The sequence below is a fragment of the Prionailurus viverrinus genome, chromosome A2 (assembly GCF_022837055.1).
Source record: "Prionailurus viverrinus isolate Anna chromosome A2, UM_Priviv_1.0, whole genome shotgun sequence".
Taxonomy (NCBI): domain Eukaryota; kingdom Metazoa; phylum Chordata; class Mammalia; order Carnivora; family Felidae; genus Prionailurus; species Prionailurus viverrinus.
In genome coordinates, this window is record NC_062562.1 from 16,961,649 (window position 1) to 16,979,665 (window position 18,017).

Here is an 18,017-nt window from a genome sequence, read left to right on the forward strand (position 1 = left end):
GCACATATCCTCACAAGAAGTAATTTCCCCCCACCTTTGTCAGCATCAGAGAAGTGTAATTAAAAACAAAATCTCCCAGGGGCAGATTTGGCTGGCCCAGTCGGTGGAGCATGCAGTCTTGCTCTTGGGGTTGTGAGTTTGATATAGAGATTACTTAAAATAAAAATCTAAAAAAAAAAAAAAAATCTCCCAACCCAGGAAGCCTCTCCACAAAGGTAGAAGAAAAAGAGGGGCACCTGGGTGGCTCAGTCAGTTAACCGTCTGACTTCAGCTCAGGTCATAATCTCACAGTTTGTAAGCTCAAGCCCCGTGTTGGGCTCTGTGCTGACAGCTGGGAGCCTGGAGCCCGCTTCGGATTCTGTGTCTCCCTCTCTCTCTACCCCTTGCCCACTCACACTCTGTCTGTCTGTCTGTCTCTCTCTCAAAAATAAACATGAAAAAAAAATTTAGAAGGAAAAGAGAATTTTATTGTTGAATAAGTATCAAGCCAGAAAGAATGTGGTGTGGATCACAGGCAATCCATGAAGAGATTACAAAGACAGAAAGAAGTCTCACCCTTTGATGTGGCCCAGCAGATACCCATTACATACATGTTCTCAAGATAGACAATAAATGACTAGTCATCCAGCAAGAAGACATGACAGCACCATTTATTACATGGTTCACCCTAAGTTCACCTGGTAATGGGGTAAACATCTGTGTTGGTTCATTGGTTTCATACAAAGGAAAAATAAACTCTTCATGAAAGGAGATACTTTTTCAACTGGGAGCAAGGTACCCACCGAAGTTAGGCTCCTGCCCTCCCACAGAAACTGCGAGATAGGGGTACTATCTCCCTGGATGTTTACATTTCAAAGACCTGGCTCCCAGGTTCTTGAGAAAGACCTACCTTGGTCATAAAGACCTACCTGGGTCCTAAAGCTGGAAAGAATCTTATTTGTTTGTTGTTTTCCAGTATACTTAACATGCAGTGTTGTATGAGTTTCAGGTGTACGATATAGTGATTCAACAATTCTATACATTACTCAGTGCCCGTCACGGTAAGGGTACTCTGGCAAGGGTCTCATTTAACCTCTAAAAAGATTTTATACACTTCAAAGAGACAGAGAAAGGACATACAGTTGCCAAATTTCCAAAGTTAATGCCCTGGTAAAAAGGGAAGGGAAGGAAATCTTTTCCTTCGTTTTCAACAGGGAAAATTAAGTCTCATCTCTCATTTGTGTTTGTCCTTACATCAAGCAGGAGCCCTTCCATGTCAGTCATGGTTGTTAGCGACTGTGGCATCAGGGTACTCGCTGTTCCCATCAGCTTAAAATATATCCAGCCATTCCTTCATTCATTGGATTATAATTAAATCTCCTGTTTCCAGAAACAAGCCTGGACTTGGTTGATTCAAAAGTGAGTCAGAGACAGATTCCTTTGATCCAAGAAATTATATTCTGTTGAGGGAGAGACACAATAAACAGATAAGCAAATAAATGTACCTAATAATTTATTTAAAAGTGAATTACAGGTGCTGTTAAAAGTATGAAGACAAAATAGCAAAAAGGGCCATACTTGGGCAACTGGGTGTCTCGGCCGGTTGAGCATCCAAATCTTGATTTCACCTCAGGTCATGATCTCACAGTTTGTGAATTCGAGTCACACGTTGGGCTCAGTGCAGAACCTCTCCCTCTCTCTGCCCCCTCCCACTCACGAACACGCCCTCTCCCTCTCCCTCTCTCTTTCAAAATAAATAAATAAACTTTAAGAAAGATTTTTTTAAATATGAAATTTATTGTCAAATTTGTTTCCATACAACACCCAAAGCTCATCCCAACAGGTCCCCTCCTCAATACCCATCACACACCCTCCCCTCCCTCCCAACCCCCACCAACCCTCAGTTTGTTCCCAGTTTTTAAGAGTCTCTTATGTTTTGGCTCCCTCCTTCTATAACCTTTTTTTTTCCCTTCCCCTCCCCCATGGTCTTCTGTTAAGTTTCTCAGGATCCACATAAGAGTGAAAACATGGTATCTGTCTTTCTCTGTATGACTTATTTCACTTAGCATAACACTCTCCGGTTCCATCCACGTTGCTACAAAAGGCCATATTTCATTCTTTCTCGTTGCCATGTAGTATTCCATTGTATATATAAACCACAACTTCTAAGAAAGACTTTTTTTTAAGGGGCCACACTTGATGGAAAGTGTTATTTTAGGGAATTTTTTTTTTTTTTTAGGAAAAACTTTATGTGGAGGTAATATTTGAGCTGAGATGTGAAGGCAGAGATGGGGTACTACAAGGGAAGATGAGGGTCACAAGCAAACAGAAGTCAAGAAAAACTTTGAGATTTTTGGCCTGAGCAAGAGAATAGAATGCAAGGGGCATTCACTATGCACGGGGACACAGGAAATGTACATCCGTGGGACCAGAAAGAATATGGTTTTAAACAGGAAGTTGGAGATGCCTTTTAAACATCAAGTACAAATGTTAAGGAGACAACAGGTTACACAGTTTTAAACTCACATTAGATGCCTGGGACAGATATATAAATAGAGGAGTCATCAGTATATAGACATCATTTAAACCAGGAACCCAGACATCCTTTTCTGGCGATGATGGAATGGTTGGTGGAAAACTCATGCTCCCATGAAAACCAGATTAAAAGGGAAATAAGATTTTAAGAAATGAATTTATATGACATCATCAGAGAGCTGCCTAGGTAACTAGGATTTGAGTGGGCAGATGTCAAAAGGAAGTGGACCAGAGTGGGAGCTAAAATTCTTTATCTAATTTTTGCCTATTGACGCTGGACTGTTGATAATAGCGTGAGGGAGCCTGAAAACCCAGGCACACAGAGATCTGGGTAGAATTGTTGCTAAGGGTCAGAGGAGTAAGCAAATGAAGTGGCAGATTGAAATTTGTGGATGGCATGGAAGCCAGGATTCAGGTGGCCAATATTCCAGGGAAAGGAGGAAGGAGGATGAGACTCCAACGTATGACTTGGTTTCTCCTTTCTCTGGAGGCGTTTGCCAAATTCTTGCACTGCACTGAGTAGGGGAATAAGAAGTTGGATAGAAAGCTTGGGTCACCTAGGTGGCTCAGTCAGTTAAATGTCTGGTTTCGGCTTAGGTCATGATCTCACGGTTTGTGCGTTCGAGCCCACGTCGGGCTCTGTGCTGACAGCTCAGAGCCTGGAGCCTGGTTCGGATTCTGTGTCTCCCTCTTTCTCTGCCCCACCCTGGCTTGCGCTCTCTCTCTGTCTTTCAAAAATGATAAACATTAAAAAAAAAAAGTTGGACAGAAAGCCTCTAAAATATCCCACAGTCTCTCAGGGCTAAAAAGGAAAACATCAAATTTCAAGACCCAACAAAGCATAGAGACCCTTATAAATGCACTACACTTTTAGCTGGGACATCTCAAGGTGCACACCAGAAATCACATCCAGGTGATCCAGAAGTAGATGGAACCTTAAAATACTGCAAACCTGCCTCCTGTCCTCTCAGTCCCCTATCTGATTAGGATAATCTTCCCCCTGTCTCCATGAGGAAGGGAATAAATTTATTACTTAAATAGATCAATGGAACATAATACTGAATCCACAAATAGACCAACATATATGATGATCACCTGATTTTCGACAAAGATGTCCGTGAACTGTAACAGAGAAAGAGTCACCTTTTCTACCCTTGGTGCTATGTCAGATGGAGTCCATACAGAAAAATTAATTCACAATGAATCCCAGATTTAAATATGAAAGGTCAGAACAATAAAGATTCTAGCAAAAAGTAACTTTGTGGTAGGCAAATCTACCTGGAAAAGGAAAAATATAGTTCATTAAAGAAAAAATTGATAAATTAGGCTTCATTAAGAACTTGTTTATTGGGACACCTGAGTGGCTCAGCCAGTTAGGTGTCCAACTCTTGATTTCGGCTCAGGTCATGATGTCGTGGTTCATGAGTTCGAGCCCTACTTCGAGCTCTGTGCTGATGGTGCGGAGCCTGTTTGGGATTCTCTCTCTCTCCCTCTCTCTCTACCCCTCCCCCACTTGCACTATCTCTCTCTCTCAAAAAATAAACACTAAAAAAATTTTTTTAATTAAAAAGTTAAAGGGGCGCCTGGGTGGTTCAGTCGGTTAAGCATCCGACTTTGGCTCAGGTCATGATCTCACAGTTTGTGAGTTCGAGCCCCGCATCGGGCTCTGTGCTGACAGCTTAGAGCCTGGAGCCTGCTTCAAATTCTGTGTCTCCCTCTCTCTCTGCTCCTCCCCTGCTCATGCTCTGTCTCTCTCTCTCTCTCCTTCAAATAAAAACATTTAAAAAAATTAAAAATTAAAAAAAAACTTGTTTATCAAAAGTCAGCTCTGGGGGGCACCGGGGAATTTGGGACAGTAATGAAACTGTTCTGTATGTTCATTATGGTGTTAGTTATACAACTGCAGTGTTAACTAGGTTAATTCACTATTTCTTGGGCAGAGAAATGCTGGCTTGGCTAAGGGAGGAAAGAGATTCTACCCCAAAGAAGCCCCAGATCCGGGTTGCTTGTACCATCAGAATCGGGAGGCTGAATATTCAACATACCTCGGCATTCTGAGCTTCAATGTTTCCTTCTTCGGAAGGAAATAGAATCAGATTTTGCATGTGTCCAGTGCCCTGGCTTTTGTATCTACTGCCCGGAGGACACATCTCTTGATAGTCTGGCTCTGGTGGCCAGTGGGGCTTATGTTCACAGGTTCAACAGGACAGGATCAGAGAAATAAACAGTTCTCCCCTGGCTGTCACCCCAGGGCTCAACCCAGAGGAAGCAGACAGAAGGGCCCATCTTCCCCTGAAAGAGGTATATTTGTACATGTTTAAAAGCTGCTGCCTGAGGGTCAGGCTTCCAATCAGCCTGAATCTAGATGCTGACTGAGATCCTCCCCTTCGGGACACTGACAGTTCCTGGCACACCCTCAACTACTAGGAGCCACTAAAAATAAAACAGGCTACTTGGACAATCACCAAGGTTTGAGAGACAATCAAGAGATAGGGCAGGGTTGGCTGATAAGGTTAATCCTACACCAAGCCAAGACCGGGAGAGGTAGCTGTTTTCTCTAATGCATAGAAACCAACACAGAGAGTCTAGGAAGAGTAAAGACACAGAAGGATGTGTTCCAAACAAAAGAACAAGACCTTAATGAAACAAAGATAAGTGATTTACATGATGGGGGGCGGGGGAAGTGGAGGGACAAACGGAGAGTGCCTTGCATGCTTACAACGTCCTTTTACTGCAAATTTGTTATACGGACACAGGGACCCATAGGATGGATGCAGGTAGAATGAAGAACCCTGAAGAAATTGCAGGAATGCCTAATCAGAGAGAGAATAAGAAACACAGAGAGAGAGAGAGAGAGAGAGAGAGAGAGAGAGAGAGAGAGATCCTGAGACAGAGTCAGTTTGAAATCACCATTCCCACCTTACAGAGGGTATGGGCAGGCAGCAACCCAAAAATCAGTTCTAACATTCAATGTCCTGGACCATTAGAACTGGAAGGAGGCTTGTCACCAAACTCCAGTCCCACGTGCTGTTTTGTTTTTTGTGTATTTTGTCCTTTTATTGATTTCACACTGAGAGGCTTTTAAAATTTTAGAGGCGGTGGGGGGGCGCCTGGGTGGCTCAGTCAGTTAAGTGTCAGACTCTTGGTTTTAGCTCAGGTCATGATCTCATGGTTTGTGAGTTTGAGCCACATATCGGCTTCATGCTGACAGCACGGAGCCTGCTTCGGATTCTCTTTCTCTGCTCCTCCCCCACTCGTGAGTACTCTCCTTCTCTCTCAAAATAAATAAACAATAAAAAAATAATAAAATAAAAATAAAATTTTAGAGAGGGTTAGACAAAGGAGATATTAGAATGGAGTGCTTTTGGGCACATCTATTTGACTATAAGTGTATTCAAACCATTTGTGTAGTTATGTATACTATACCCTATATTTATTTACACTATATATTTATAGTGTTTACACTGGGAAACTTAAGATTTTTCCACAAGTGTTGTAGATATTTATTTATTTTGTTTTTGTTTTGCTTTAGGAATTCTCTGAATTTGAGGCTTTAAAAAATGCCAGTATAATTAACATACAGTGTTATATTAGTTTCAGATGTACATTAAAGGCATTCAACTATTTCATATGTTACTCAGTACTCAGTAAGTACACTTGCTCCTCTTTGCCTATTTCACCCGTCCCCTCCCTCCCCTCTGGTAACCACCAGTTTGTTCTCTATATTTGAGAGTCTGTTTTTTGTATCTCTCCCCCCCTTTTTTTTTTTTTTTGAACGTTTATTTATTTTTGGGACAGAGAGAGACAGAACATGAACGGGGGAGGGGCAGAGAGAGAGGGAGACACAGAATCGGAAACAGGCTCCAGGCTCTGAGCCATCAGCCCAGAGCCTGACACGGGGCTCGAACTCCCGGACCGCGAGATCGTGACCTGGCTGAAGTCGGATGCTTAGCCGACTGCGCCACCCAGGCACCCCATCTCTCCCCCTTTTTTCATCTGTTTCTTAAAATTCCACATATGAGTGAAATCATATGGTATTTGTTTTTCTCTCTGACTTATTTCACTTAGCATTATACTCTCTAGATCCATCCATGTTGTTGCAAATGGCAAAATTTCATTTTTTTTTTTTTAAGGTCGGGTAATATTCCATTGTATATACATCTTATATACCATATCTTCTTTATCCATTTGTCTATGGCTGGACACTTGGGCTGCTTCCATATCTCGGCTATTGTAAATAATGCCATAATAAACATAGGGGTGCATATATCTTTTCAGATTAGTGTTTTTGTTTTCTTTGGGTAAATACCTATTAGTGGAATTAGTAAATCATAAGATCGTCCTATTTTTAATTTTTTGAGGAACCTCCATACTATTTTCCACAGTTTGCATTCCCACCAACAGGGCACAAGGGTTCCTTTTTCTCCACATCCTCGACAACACTTGTTTTTTATTTCAGGCTGGCAAGTGTGCAGTCCCAGGTGTTATTTGTCCAAACATGAATATATTTGAAGACAATTTAGGATGTATATCAAGGTCTAATAAATTTGAACACACATTTTTTTGTTGGTATTAAGGTAGTGAATAGTCAAGAGCTTGTTCATTCACTTGAATTCAGCAAACCAAAACACAGATTGTATTTTATTTATTTTTAATGTTTATTCGTTTTTGAGAGAGAGAGACAGAGCATGAGAGGGGGAGGGGCAGAGAGAGAGGGAGACACAGAGACCAAAGTAGGCTCCAGGCTCTGAGCTGTTAGCACAGAGCCTGATGTGGAGCTCGAACTCATGAACCTTGAGACCGTGACTTAGCAGACTGCTTAGCAGACTGAGCCACCCAGATACCCCCAAAGATTGTGTTTTAATTTTATAATTAGTAAAATGGCATAGTTCAGGGAAACTGACTTAGAAGGGACTTGAATGAATTATTGATATGAAAGATATTGTAAGACTCCCTTTATCTCTCTTGAAACCAGGATTTTTTTTTCTTTATAACAGTTTATTTCTCTTCAAACCACATTCTCTTCAAACCAGTTTCCTATGAACCTAATTCAACAGAACGAAAAATATGTCTCCCCATAGTTGTGAGGTTTGTACTTTATCGGCCAGTCAGTGTGAAGTTTCCCAATGCAAATTCTGAGGAAGAGGACATTTATCCCAGAAAAGCCCAGTCTGAGGGCACCTGGGTGGTTCGGTTGGTTAAGCCACAAACTTCAGCTCAGGTCATGATCTTGAGGTTCATGAGTTTGAGCCCCATGTCGGGCTCTGTGATGACAGCTCAGAACCTGAAACCTGATTCAGATTCTGTGTCTCCCTCTCTCTGTGCCCCTCCCCTGCTCACTCTCTCTCTCTTTTACTCACTCTCTCTTTCTCAAAAATAAACATTAAAACAATTTTTTTTTAATTTAAAAAAAGAAAAAGGAAAGCCCAGTCTAGTTTTGGATAATAGAGTAGATATCATTGCAGGAAAAATGGTGCTGCTGAGGACCACTACTGTGGGTCAGGCGGAAGCAGCCTGACCCAGTTTACAGGGGTCATCACCGTTGAGCCTCAGACAGGAACTCATAGAAAATACTGGAATCAGGGACGCCTGGGTGGCTCAGTTGGTAAAGCATCTGACTCTTGGTTTTGGCTCAGGTCGTGATCTCACACTTCATGAGTGCAAGCCCCATGTCTGGCTCTGTGCTGACAGTGTGGAACCTGCTTAGGATTCTCTCTCTCCCCTCTCTCTGCCTCTATCCCCTTCATACTCTGTCTCTCTCTCAAAATAAATAAACTTAAGGGGCACCTGGGTGGCTCAATCGGTTGAGCATCTGACTTTGGCTCAGGTCATGATCTCACGGTTTGTGGGTTCAAGCCCTTTATTGGGCCCTGTGCTGACAGCTCAGAGCCTGCAACCTGCTTTGGATTCTTTGTCTCCCTCTCTCTCTTCCCCTCCCCCACTCACACTTGTCTCTCTCTCTCTTTGTCAAAAATAAATAAACATTAAAAATTTTTTTAATAAATAAATAAACTTAAAAAATTAAAAAAAAAAATCAGTTGTTAAGTTCTTGGAAGAAAAGTATTGGGTCACAAGAGAAAGGCACCACCTGTGAGAGCCATCTCAGATAAGCCCTGTGCCCTTAGCACAGGCCTCTGTGGCCCATGCTTTCTCCTTCCTCTGGAAAGTGAAATGCACAAAGGTAGAAACCCAGGGGCTGTGTTGGTGCTGGGAGATAGGCCGTGCTGGTCAGATTCGATGTCTCAAAATAGACATATAAACGTGCCAACCTGATTCCCTACCCCAGTGATTTGGAACTTGGAGGGTGTCAGTCAAAATTTCCTAGAGAGTCTTGACAAGTTCATCAGCACCTAGAGCTGCCCCGGATCCTGCACTTCCAGTTCACAGTGCAAAAGAAAAAAGGTGTTGTCGAACACGTTGACACAATGAACACAATGAACAGGCGAGTGCAGGGAGGGATGCCCTCAGCTCATGGATCTGGTCCCGGAGGAGGCCGAAGTGGAGGGCCACCTCCCTGCGAGTGCACGCACCTGCAGGCTGTTTCCATCAGAGCCAGATGAGCTGCAGGTGGAAATCCTCCCGAGTGCTGCAGACTTGGGCCAGGCCTTTAAATTCAGAGCAACTGGGGAGGAGAAAGGAGACTGGATGTAGGCTCAGGCCATGCAAGATGGCGCTCCAACTGCCTGATCTGCCGACGTTAAAAATCTTCTCTTTCCTGGACGCGTTCAGCTTGCTCCAGGCTTCCCAAGTGAACAGGGTAAATGTTCTCCACGATCCGCTCTCTGTCTGACCCGCCCCACCCCCACACCTCTCCACAAGTCCTTGCACAAGAACCCTTTCACCTCGGTCTCTCAGCTTTGAGATCTTGGCTACGCGAACCTTATACCCACACAGCCTCCCTCTTTGCTTAAATTTACCTTGTTCGGGCCCATCCGCTCAGCTCCCAGAGATCAATGTCCCTGGATTTTAGTTGCTTCTCTTGACCAGTTTGAGCCCCCCTTTTGCAGAATAATGGAGTGGTACCTTGTGTGTTGGGGGTTAGCATCCTTCCCCTCCGAGGGCCTCCTGTTTTGTTAAATGAAAAGGACACACTGATACCCAGGAGTTGCTGTACTGACTAAATGGTCCTTGCGGTCCCCATTTCAAGCTCCAAAAAGTCCTCATTTCTCCCTCCAAACTCTCACAGGAATCCCAAGGGCCTGTCTTAGCCTTGACGGACCTCTGCTGTCACCCTGTCCCCATCCCCCCAGACGGGGAGGGCCATGAGAGCTGGGATGCTGGCTGGTGAACCAGTGTGGGCCTTGCAACCAGAACAAATGATAGCAGAGGAGCAGCCAACCTTTGGGGACTGACTGCCTGCTCACCCCTTCCTTTCTCCCCCTCAGGAATGGAATAGAGTTGCCGAGAACGATCACCTTTGGAGGTGAGCAAGGCAAGGGCAAGGCGGGAAGGCAGGTGTGTCTCATGGGGGAAGACGATTGGATTGCGTACCGAGGAGGCCTGCGGGTGGCCCTGTCTTGACTCACAGAGAGGGAGGGGTTTGTGAGACCAGTGCTCCCGAGGAGGTGGACTGACTGGGGGGCAGCCTGGGGTGGGGGTGGGGGTGGTGTTATGACTCTGTTTCCAGAAACCTGTGTCTGAAGAAATGGAGCTTCTGCAACTTCTCCAAGTGCCTGGGCTCACAGACGTGGAAACAATTCTTCCTCAAACAAACAAAGCAGGAGTATCAGATGGCCTTGGCGCAACCAGAGGACTTTATCTTCAAAGAAGCAACTGGGAACCTCGGTATGGGGGTAGGAGGAGCCTAGAGGACCGTGACAAACTTGTTTTAAGAAATGCGCCATTTTCTCCCCGCCCCCCCCCCCCCTTATTTTCATTCAGTGAGGAGAAAGAAGATTAAAATTTGGTGGGACTGGGCTGCGGTGGTAGCTGTCCCTGGTCTCCCTGCTTCTTCTCTTGTCCCCTGTGGTCACAAGATCAGATCAGGCCCTGTGAGGACTCCCTTTCTCCGCAGACTTCCCATCCCTCCTAGGATAAAAATTTTAAACAAAAAGGAAACTTAAATAACAGAAGTTCTGTTTGCTTTATTCCGAATACCTCTTTTATTTTTATTTTTATCTTTTAAATGTTTTATTTTTGAGAGCAGGGGAGGGGCAGAGAAAGGGAGACAGAGGATCCAAAGAGGGCTCTGTGCTGACAGCAGCGAGCCCAGTGTAGGGCTTGAACTCACGAATCATGAAATCATGACCTGAGCTGAAGTTGGACGCTCAACTGACTGAGCCACCCGGGTGCCCCATCCTAGTACCTCTTTTAAAACTCAGAACAGTTATCTGCTGGTGACGTTTTTATCCCCATTTTATATCTATGGAAACTGAAATGAAGGAGAAAAACCAATTGGCCAGTGTCTCCCAAATGGCCAGTCTGCAATGGGAACCCATTTTTGGAGGACTCTGAAGGCCACCCAACTTCTTCTCTTCTCCAAACTCTCCCAAGAGGGTGCAGGAAAACTTACAATTATCTTTCCAGAGTTCTCTTTATTTGACTGCATCATCCCTCAAGTATTGTCTGTGTTTCCTTCTAGGAATCATAGGACCTATGGCTTATCTGTCAGGAAATGGCCCCACAATGGGTGGACAGGAGAAGTCCATCATTTGTACCGTGTCGTCCAAGCACATGCTTTATGCCTGGGATGTGCAGGAGGTGAGTCTGGCCGATGAGCACAGGTAATGTATGCCCGTGTCCGTCTTCCATGCAGGAAATGGATGCTGGGGAGAAACGATACTAGGAAATGGTGCCGGGAACAGAGTTTCAGAGCAGGTCTTCTAATTGGTAATCTGTGACCTTTTCATCTAGTCTACAGACACACACAGAAAATTCATTTTTTAATGTGTGTTTCTAGATATAAATGTGTGCAAGGACTTAATTTCTGTTGGTAACATGGAATGACTGTGAAAGAAACTTTGGGCGCTGGGCATCTTCACTATCTATTCTCCCCACTTCCTGTCAACTGTTGGCACTTGTTACGTTGGATTTTTCAGAAAGCGGTCTCTAACTCCGATCACTGCCAAGGAGCACAACGGTCTTACATATCAGGATTAGTAAAAGTAGTGCAAGAATCACTGGATAGGGAATGGGGAAATCCCAACATGGGGCCCAAATTTTTATATTTTCTTGGCTTGCCCTATTTGGACTTCTCTTTTCTCCCTGTAAAAATTATTATATGCTGATTCTTTGGGGTATCTGGATGGCTCAGTCATTTAAGCATCTGATTCTTGATTTGGGCTCTGATTGTGATCTCATGGTTTGTGGGTTCAAGCCCCATGTCAGGCTCTGCACTGACAGTGCAGGGCCTGCTTGGGATTCTCTGTCTCTCTCTGTCTCTCCCCTACCTCCTCTCCCCACTCATGCGCACACACACTCTCTCTGTCAAAATAAACTTTAAAAACCTACATAATGCTTCTCTGTCACACAGGGTCTTCTAGAGTATGACAAATACCTCTTTATGAATACTTGAGGTGGTAGGAGAATGATGAACTAAAAGTCTAGAAGGATACTCCTAAAGTCACACAATGTTCTATGCCCATTACATCTCAGTAAAGCTGAGAAGATAAACCAGAAAAGTACACTCTTGCATAACTTGCTCTTAGGGAAACCAGTCCCACGTCCCTGAAGCCCAGTGGATGATGATCCATGTGGCAAAGAGCTCGGGCCTTCTGCCAACAGCCAACACTAGCTTGCAGTCACATGAGTGAACCATCTTGGAAGCTGATCTTCAATCCTTCAGGTTATTGTATCCCTAGTCAACATGTTGCAACCTAGCAAGGAACCCTAAACAAGAGCCACTCAGTGAGTCGACTCCTGAATTGTTGACCAACAGAAGCTGTAGGAGATAAGTGTTTATTGCTTTGAGCTGCTAGGTCATTTGTTAGGTAGCAGCAACTGGTAACAGGGTGGATTTTTTGTTTTTGGGGTGTGTGTGTATGTGTTTGATTTTTGTGTGTTTTTGTTTTTTGTTTTTTTGTTTTGAGTGATAGCGTGTGCACATGAAAGGGCAGGGACAGAAAGAGAATCTTAACTTTTAAAAAAAATGTTTATTTTTGAGAGAGAAAGAGACTGAGTGTGAGTGGGGGAGGGGCAGAGAGAGAGAGGGAGACACAGAATCCACAGCAGACTCCAGGTTCTGAGCTGTTAGCGCAGAGCTTGATGTGGGGCTCGTGCCCACAAACCATGAGATCATGACCTGAGCCGAAGTCAGATGCTTAACCAACTGAGCCACCCAGGCGCTGAGAGAGCACGAGAGAGAGAATCTTAAGCAGGCTCCACACGCAGCATCGAGCCTGACACTGGGTTTGATCCAACAACCCTGGGATCATGACCTGAACTGAAATCAAGAGTCAGACTCTCAGACGACTGAGCTACCCAGGCATCCCCAGATAAGTTTTTACTACCTGGAAGTAGGGTGCTGCCATAACAAAAATTTAAGATGTGGAAGAAGCTTTGGAATCAGGCAGTGGGAAGAAGCTAAGAAAGCTCTGAGGAGAGTTTTGGACCTTGGAGAGACTGTTAGCAAAAACCTAACTGGCTGCCGTGAGGCTGCCAGTGAAGACACACAGGAAAATGTAAAAAGTGTTATTGGACACTGGAGGAAACCGGGTCCTTGCTACATAGCTGCAGAAGGTTGAGCAACACTGTCACCCAGGGTAACGTGGAAACTAGCAAATATATCCACTGAATTGAATGATCTTGCTCAGGAGAATTCCAGGCAGAATGCTGAAGGCTGGCTGCTGCTTGCTGCTTGGAGCAAAACACAAGAGTAAGAGGGAGAGGATAAAGTGAGGGCTGTCAAATAAAAGGGAGCCAAGGATTGCTGGTTCTAAAAATTCACAGCCTTTCAAGATGGGAAATGACGTTAAAACTTAAGTCAACTCCAAGCAAGATCAATCCATGGCAGTGTCTGTAAACCATACTGTAAAGGTGAAGTCAAAGGGGTGACTGCAAAATTCTTTCTTTTTTAAGTTTATTTATTTTGAGAGCAAGAGAGTGAGCGAGAGTCAGGGAGGAGCAGAGAGAATTCTAAGCAGGCTCCACGCCGTCAGTGCAGAGCCTGATATGGGGCTTGATCTCAAGAACAGTGAGATCATGACCTGAGCCAAAATCAAGAGTCGGATGCTTAACCAACTGAACCACCCAGGCGCCCATAGCCCCATTCTTTTTTTAGACCACGGAAAGATCCAAGTGGAGTGCCTCAGAGCTGTTGAAACAAGCACTGGACCTCTAAGTTTGCCCTTGGCAGCCCAGGGTATCAGAGAATTATCTCCAAGACTTGTGAATGTGGCTCTTGTCTGATGACATAAACTCAGTAAGTTTCTCTGGAGACCCACAGAGTTTTTCAGAGACTCCTACTGACAGAAAGGCTGCCAGCTTGAACTTAAAGAGGTTGAGATATCGTAACAGGAGAAGAGGACTTGGAATCCTGAACTTTTACAGGGAAGAAGCTAGCTCCAAAAACCACTTCCCTGAAAAATTGGACCACTGTATATGGAAAGGGCAGGAGAACTCAAGACAGAGCCAAGAGTCCTGAAGAATCTCTCCCAGGCCTTGAATCCCAGTCAACGTACTACCAGCATGTTCTCTATTGGATCTCAAATTTTCTGTGTAGCAGTGGTTCCCACCACCCTACCCCCATTTCCTCCCCCTTTATTTTTTTTGGATGAGAGGGTCTATAATGTTATCCTTACCTATAATACCCTACTCTTGTATGTTGGGGCTGGAGGAGTAGAAAGATAACTTGTATATTTAGTTCAAGGTTTTCACATCAAGATGAACGGAGTCTAAAGAACCTCTCATTAAACCATGAGATCCTAGATTTTGAGATGATGCTGTAATGGTGAACTATTTGGGGGCACTGGGGAGATGGTGAGTGTATTTTGCATGTAGGCCAGAGGTGACTATTAGGGACTGCAGGTGGACTGTGTCAGCCAGCCTCTAAGATGTCCCATGTTCCCGATTTTAGGTAGGCCACTCCATACTGAATAGGGCTGGCCTTTGTAACCAATTGGATATTGTGGGAATGGTGTGTGACTTCTGAAGCTACGTCACAAAAAACACTTCCTCTCTGAGTCATCGGTTCTTAGAAAACCAGCCAATAATGTTATGAGAACCCTTAAGAAGTCCTCCAGAGAGGTCTGTGTGGTGAAGTACTGAGGACCGCCAGTAGCCAGCACCGACTTGCCAGCCATATGAGTGAACCATCTCGAGTTTCGTCCTTATGCAGCCAGCTTCAACCTCCTAAGAGACCCTGAGTCAGAACTACCTAGCCAAGCTGCACCTGAATTTCTAACAGCAACTGAGACAACAAAAACTTCTGTTTTAATCCACCCAATTTTTTTGGAGAGGGCTTATTTTTAAAAAGACTTATTTCTTTAAAATTTTTTAATGTTTATTTTTGAGACAGAAAGAGACAGATCATGAACGGGGGAGGGGCAGAGAGAGAGGGAGACACAGAATCTGAAGCAGGCTCCAGGCTCCAAGCTGTCAGCACAGAGCCCGACGCGGGGCTCAAACTCATGGACCGTGAGATCATGACCTGAGCCCAAGTCGGAAGCTCAACCGACTGAGCCACCCAGGTGCCCCTGGAGAGGGTTTATTTTTTACTTATTTTGCTTATTTTTTTTTTAATTTTTTTAACGTTTATTTATTTTTGAGACAGAGACAGAGCATGAACGGGGGAGGGCCAGAGAGAGAGGGAGACACAGAATCTGAAACAGGCTCCAGGCTCTGAGCTGTCAGCACAGAGCCCGACGCGGGGCTTGAACTCACAGACTGAGAGATCATGACCTGAGCCGAAGTCGGACGCTTAACCGACTGAGCCACCAGGTGCCCCTTTACTTATTTTGCTTATTTAAAAAAAAAACAACTTCCAGCATAGTTAACATGCAGCATTATATTAGTTTCAGGTATACAATACAGTGATTGAACAATTCTATACATTACTCAGTGCTCATTGTGGCAAGTGTACTTTTTTTTTTTTTCAATGTTTGTTTATTTTGAGAGAGCAGGGGTGGAGGTGGGGGACAGAGAGTGAATCCCAAACAAGCTCCTCACTGTCAGCACAGAGCCCAACGTGGGTCTCAAACCCACAAACCATGAGATCATGACCTGAGCCCAAACCAAGAGTCAGACGCTTAACTGAGCCACCCAGGTGCCCTTATAAGTGTACTCTTTAATCCCCATCATCTATTTCACCCATTCCCCCATCCACCTCCCTTCTGGTAACTGTTTCTTCTCTGTACTTAAGAGTCTGTTTCTTGGTTTGTCTCTTTTTTCTCTTGTGTTTCTTAAAGTAAACTATGAGTAAAATCATATGGTATTTGTCTTTCTCTGAATTATTTCACTAGCACTGTACTCTCTAGATCTATCGATGGTGGTGCAAATGGCAAGGTTTCATTATTTTTTATGGCCAAGTAATATTCCATTGTCTAAATATACCACATACTCTTTATCCATTCATCTACCAATGGACATTTGAGCTGCTTCTATATCTTGGCTATTATAAATAATGCTGCAAAAAACCTAGGAGTGATACATGTTTTTGAATTAGTGTTTTTGTTTTATTTATGTAAATACCCAGTAGGAGAATTACTAGATCATATGATAGTTCTTTTTTCAATTTTCTGAGTAGCCGCCATACTGTTTTCCACAGTGGCTGCACCAGTTTGCATTCCCACCAGCAGTGCACGAGCGTTTCTTTTTCTCTGCATCCGCGCTGAAACTTGTTTCTTATATTTTTTATTTTAGCCATTCTGACAGGTATGAGGTGATATCTCATCCTAGTTTTGATTTTAAGCCACCCAATTTGGGGATGATTTACAAAGCAATAGATAACACTACACAGGAAGCCTCTTAGTGTTAAGAGTACAAATGGTGGTGACATTTGGAAAGGGTAGAGAGGTTAGTAAATAGAACAAGTACAGGTAGAAATAGTTATATGGAGCGCCTGCGTGGCTTAGTCATTTGGGCGTCTGACTTCGGCTCAGGTCATGATCTCGCAGTTTGTGAGTTCAAGCCCCATGTCGGCCTCTGTGCTGGGAGCCTGGAGCCTGCTTCAGATTCTGTGTCTCCCCCTCTCTCTGCCCCTCCCCTACTCATACACTCTCTTTCAAAAATAAACAAATGTTTTAAAAAAAAGTAGTTATATGAACACTTTGTAACAATTTTTACGTTTATTTTTGTATTTTTATCTCTTTGATATACTTCACGATTTTTAAACTAAAGAAAATCTAGAAAGGAAACGGTTCTTATTTGCAACATACAAGATTGATGATGGATAACAATTATGAGTGTTGATATTCTTTGGATCCTACTGTGAACTGGATATTCTTTGGATTCCTACTAAGTATGTTTCGTGTGCTATGAAATGGAAACAGCCATGTAAGAAGCCACAATGATAAGTAACTTGCCAAATGTCACACCATTAGAAAGGCAGAACTGGGGTACCTGGGGGGCTCAGTAGGTTAGGCACCTGACTCTTGATTTCAGCTCTGGTCATGATCTCTCAGTTTGTGAATTCTAGCCCCGCACCGGGCTCTGTGCTGATGGTGCAGAGCCTGCTTAGAATCTTTCCCTCTCTCTGTTCCTCCCCTACGTGCATGCACACTCTCTCTCTCTCTGTGTGTCTCTCAAAAATAAACAAAAAAATTTTTTATTAATAAAAAAAAAAAAGAGGCAGAACTGATTTGGGCCCAGAAGTCAGATCGTTCTTTATGCCTATCATGTAGTGAGCTCTTCTGTTGTTTGAATATATTGTATTGTTCCTTTTCTGTGTTCACTACCCTCTCAAGGGGGTATTTTCTTGTTTGTTTTTCCCCAGAAGCAAGAAACGGCTCTAATTTGGAGGAGACTTCCAAATAAACGCTGGCAGAATGAAAGCACCGTGGGTGTGAGGAGTTCCTGGCACATACAATGTTCCTTTCCCTCTAGGGCACAATGATCTGGTCAAGCCCTGTCCAGCAGTCTAGTATCACACATCTGGCGACCCTCCCTCAGATGCATCTCGCATTCACTGTGGATTTGGAGGGAACCGTCAAAGTGTGGAATTGTCAGGATCAGGATGCCCTGGCCACTTTCCCCATGTCTCAGGCCTGCTTTTCCTTGGAAGTCTGTCTCACAAAGGATGGCCCATTCCTGATGGTAAGTGAGCCCTGCATCTGGAGGGCACCCACAAAACAAAATGCCTGCTGCCTTGGCCGCTGTTGTGGCCCCATTACTGTCACATCACAGTCTATCTTCTTGGAGTCATCCCTACCATGTACCCTGAGGGTCAAAACATACCAGCGAATGCTGGTCACACAAACCTTGCTACCATCTTGGCCCTTGATCTCCCACAAGTACATTTCCCTAGTCATTCTTCCAAAAAAAGGAAAAAAAAATCCTGAATTACTTTATATCCATGTCTCTTCTTTCAAGTGTCGATTGTACAGTACATGACCTTGGACAGGGACTAT

At 44.0% G+C, this 18,017-nt stretch overlaps 1 protein-coding gene across 4 annotated transcripts in view; it reads left to right on the forward strand.

Moving 5' to 3' along the window:
- FBXW12 (F-box and WD repeat domain containing 12) overlaps positions 1 to 18,017 on the forward strand; it is a 76,594-nt gene that overhangs the window by 45,938 nt on the left and 12,639 nt on the right. For 2 of the 4 annotated variants that reach the window (XM_047848706.1, XM_047848707.1), the window contains exons 5-8: positions 9,900 to 9,937; positions 10,142 to 10,299; positions 11,096 to 11,214; positions 17,494 to 17,703. In XM_047848706.1, the coding sequence (XP_047704662.1) occupies positions 9,900 to 9,937; positions 10,142 to 10,299; positions 11,096 to 11,214; positions 17,494 to 17,703 (525 nt within the window). Of the gene's footprint in view, positions 1 to 8,583; positions 9,272 to 9,899; positions 9,970 to 10,141; positions 10,300 to 11,095; positions 11,215 to 17,493; positions 17,704 to 18,017 lie in introns of those variants that run through there. The other 2 variants (XM_047848709.1, XM_047848708.1) reach the window with 2 other exon arrangements.